We start from the raw sequence: 4,221 nt of genomic DNA, 5'->3' as shown, positions 1-4,221 counted from the left end.
AGTGTCAAGACAATGTCGTCATGTAGTGTTTCCAATTGCCCGCGTTGTAAACTTTTTTGGCAAAGCAACCGAAAGAACTTTGCTAAATTCACCACAGCATCGTACACATCATCGAGAAGTAGCCCACGTGTAGCTAGTGGAAGGAGATATTGTAATAAAATGTGACAATCGTGACTCTTCAATCCTGAATTTTTCTCTCCTCTGTGTTTACACACGTCCCAATATTTGAACAAAAACTGTCGGGCATTTTAATATATTTTAAAAACTGGCATAAATGTTTCTTGTGTTCTGAAATACTAGAAGGGAAAATGAAAAGACGGTTTACTATATGTAACGGTTTTCTTAATAACCGTTACAGATAGTATAGTAGTAACGGCGTTGAAAGAAAGCCGTTACTAATGACCTTTTCCAAAAACTATAAAGTAATGCAATATCAGTAACGGTTATCCTAAAACCGTTACTGATACCCTTAATTCGAAAAATAAAATTTAAGCTGCAATTATCTGTAACGATAATTTCTTATATCTGTTACTGTAACTTTTTATCAGAAACGGCTATATAAGACCGTTACTGATATTCTCATAACAGTAGCGGTTTAGTATAACCATTACTGATAAAAAGTATTAGTAAGGGTGTTCGAGCATCGTTACTAGTAGTCGTTACAGAAAACTTTTTTTCTACCAGTGATATGCAATGGTATAGATTGCCTTACCCTGTGGAAGGGCCTACTGCAAGAGAGGTGGGCTCGTTGGGGGTCATATAGGGTCGTTGGGGTCATATAGGGCCGCATGTGCACGTGTGAGATTTGCATCCTCACCCCGGATAGGGAAATAGAAGTCAAAAGCCATCACATTATTCCAATCTAAGCTTCTGGCTATTGACAGGTAAGGATAGCTCCTCTCCGACTGCCCGTATACTTTCGGTCCATAAGAAACCGCTGTCGTCAAAAGCAACGGCTCCCTATAATGACAAGAGCTCCAACAGTCGGCTTGCACAGCTACCCACCACTCATCAACAAGAGAGCCAAGGTTGGCCATCTGAGTGCTATCTAATGGATATTCCCAATCAAGATCAAGGCCGTGAAAGCTATAATCCCTAGCCAACTTGATCGATGAATCAATGAATCTTTTACGCGTCCGGGGCTGGCTAGCCATGTTGGCATAAGCAGTTGTGTTGATGCCTCCACCCCCAATAGATATCAAGGTTTTAACATTAGGGTTATTTTGCTGGACAGTTGGTGTGAAACTTGAGAAGTAGTGTTGGTGATTTGGGGATATAACTAATTGGTTGGTTTGGGAATTAAGAATGGCAAAACCGCAAAAGATGTGGGTGTAAAGTTTTGAATCAATTTTTTCTATAGGGAATCCACTTTCAGAAAACCAATATATAGCTTTGACATCCCCCATCTTGTTGAAGAGATCTAGACAATTTGTTTATTGAAAAACTTGTATATATATCAGAGATAGATTGATTTTTGTTCTCTTAAAATTATGCATCTTAAGACTATATTTATAGTACTAACTTATATAATGATGTCCATTGTTTAATGTTTCATTTGTCTTAAAAGAAAACGTCATTAAATAATACAAGTTGATAATTGAGTCAATGGATTAATTTGCTTGTTTTGTCAAGCTAGTTGTATTTTTGATATCATCTAAATTTAGACCATCTTAAAACCCTTATGGTTAGACATCATTATCAACCCAATTATAATGAATTCAATTATTTACTTTATTATTATTTGTTTTTGAACTTTGAAAGCTAGCTAGCATCGACACTTACATAGAACTTAATGATATTGATATAATTACTATATCAATATCATTATTAGGTTGGTGTTGGGATCAATTTTTACAAAACCGTAAAAGATGTGGGTGAAAAGTGTGGAACCAATGTTAGAGATATCGAACCAATATATATATACTCCTTACATCCCAGTCCTTTGTTTATTGAAAAACTTGTATATTAGATATATATAGAATTTTATTCTCTTAAAATTATGCATCTTTTAAGACTATATTAATTTATAGTATTAACTTATATATGATGTCTATTTTGTAATGTTTTATTAGTCTTAAAAGAAAACCTGAAATAGTTTAGTCAATTGATTAATTTAATTGCTTTGTCCTAGTTACACATTATATAACTTTAGGCCATCTTACAAACCCGATAAAAATGAACTTTAATTTAATTTTATTTTTATTTTGAAAACAAGCATGATCCATACAGTTATAAATCTATTTCAACTTAATGGCATTAAAATCGCGCCCAAAGGATGTAGGTGAAAAATGTGGAATCAAGGTTAGAGATATCGAATCCATTGTCAACAAACTGATGGACATCTTTTACATCCTAGTCTTTTTAAGAGATCTAGACATTTGTTTTTTTAAACTTGTATATCAGAGATAGATAGACTTTTGTTCTTTTAAAATTAAGCATATTAAGACTATATTTATAGTAGTAACTTAAATATTATGTCAATTTTTTAATGTTTCATTATTCTTAAAAGAAAATATCAAATCTTAGAAGTTGATTGAGTCAATGGATTGATTTTTTTTGCTTTGTCAAGCTAGTTGTATTAAGTTCATATTATCTAAATTTAGACCATTTTAAGAATCTTAAGATTTGACATCATTATCAATCCAATAAAAATAATTTAATGAGTCTATTTGATTTATTTTATTATTTTAGAAACTAACACGCCTTTTAAGGTTATAACTTCACTCAACTTAATGATTTTAATATAACTATTAGGTTGGTGTTGGAGATAGATATAACTAACACGCCAAATGTCGCTGAAAATGTAGAAACAATGTTAGAGATATTGAACTCACGGTCAACAAACCGATGATAAACATTTTTGTAAACTTGCATATTAGAGATAGATAGACTTTTGTTCTTTTAAAATTAAGCATCTTAAGACTATATTTATAGTTGTAACATATAATATGATGTCCTTTTTTTAATTTAATGTTTCATAATCTTACAAAGAAAACATTAAATCCTAGAAGTTGATTAAGTCAATCGATTAATTTTCGTGTCTTGTCAAGCTAGTTGTATTAAGTTCAAATTATCTAAATTTAGACCATCTTAAGAATCTTAAGGTTAGACATTATTATCAATCCAATAAAATGAATTTAACGATTGTATTTGATTCTTTTATTTTAGAAACTTATTTTAGAAACTAACACGCTTTTTAAGGTCATAATTACACTCCAACTTAATTATATTGATATAATTAACTAATAGGTTGGTGTTGCCGTGTTGGGATCAAGTTTGGTACGTAAAACCCTAAAAGATATGGTTGAAATGTATGGAATCAATGTTAATGATATCGAACCCAATTAATCAACAAACCAATAGACTCCGCGTTATTTTATTTTCAGCAGCTAAGAGCCTTCTTTGTTTTTCATTTCAACATTTTTTTCTATTTGTAAAACTGTGTAAAATTGTCTCTGATATTTTGAGTCTTTTTTTGAAACAATAATAGTATTCATTGAGTTATGTCGGGAACTATTGGTGCGGGTTGAAAATCGTGGATTGAAGTAGCTAGATATTCCGGTTGAAACAATGGGGGTATATCCCTATTATTTTCTGGTGGATAATTTGATTAGGATGAAATCGTAAAATTTTCAACAATCTCAAACAACTGTTGCGGATCCCTCATAATACTATCATCCTAACATTACATGAGATTCAGTGTGAGAAGTCGACATATTCGGTCGTAGAGCTCATTACTCTTTTGAAAATCTTAGCACGTTAATTTATTAATATTTGTGTGATTTTTTTTCATAATATTATGTTTTTGTCGTTGTATTTAAACTACTGTAAATTTCATAATATCATTGTAGAGATCATTTAAAAAGATTTGAATCATCTCAGTCACACCACCACAGAGATAGGGAGTAGGGATGGCAATTTAAAACCGCCCCGCGAAAACCGAACCGAATTGCCCCGTTTGGGACGGTTTTTCCCCGAAACCGAACGAGGATGGGGCGGGGATGGTATTTGTGTCCCCCGCCCCGACCCGCCCCGATTTCACCCTGTTTTTACCCCGATTCTGCCCCGAATACCATAAACATAATTAAATATATTAAATCATCAATATATTTATTTATTTACTATATTTTATAAGAGTATTAAAATTATTTCTTCATAATAATATAAAATTTTAATATATTACAATATATATTATATTAAAAAATTTCTTTATATAATTTT

At 31.8% G+C, this 4,221-nt stretch overlaps 1 protein-coding gene across 1 annotated transcript; it reads right to left on the bottom strand.

Moving 5' to 3' along the window:
* Window positions 1–755: 755 nt before the first annotated feature.
* LOC124938685 (class V chitinase-like) lies at window positions 756–1,406 on the bottom strand. Its single transcript, XM_047479175.1, has one exon. The coding sequence runs from the start codon at window positions 1,404–1,406 to the stop codon at window positions 756–758; it is 651 nt and encodes a 216-aa protein (XP_047335131.1).
* Window positions 1,407–4,221: the final 2,815 nt, after the last annotated feature.

The sequence above is a fragment of the Impatiens glandulifera genome, chromosome 1, assembly GCF_907164915.1.
Source record: "Impatiens glandulifera chromosome 1, dImpGla2.1, whole genome shotgun sequence".
Taxonomy (NCBI): Eukaryota; Viridiplantae; Streptophyta; class Magnoliopsida; order Ericales; family Balsaminaceae; genus Impatiens; species Impatiens glandulifera.
The sequence above is the reverse complement of the archived record's forward strand: the minus strand, read 5'-3'. Positions and strand labels throughout refer to the sequence as shown.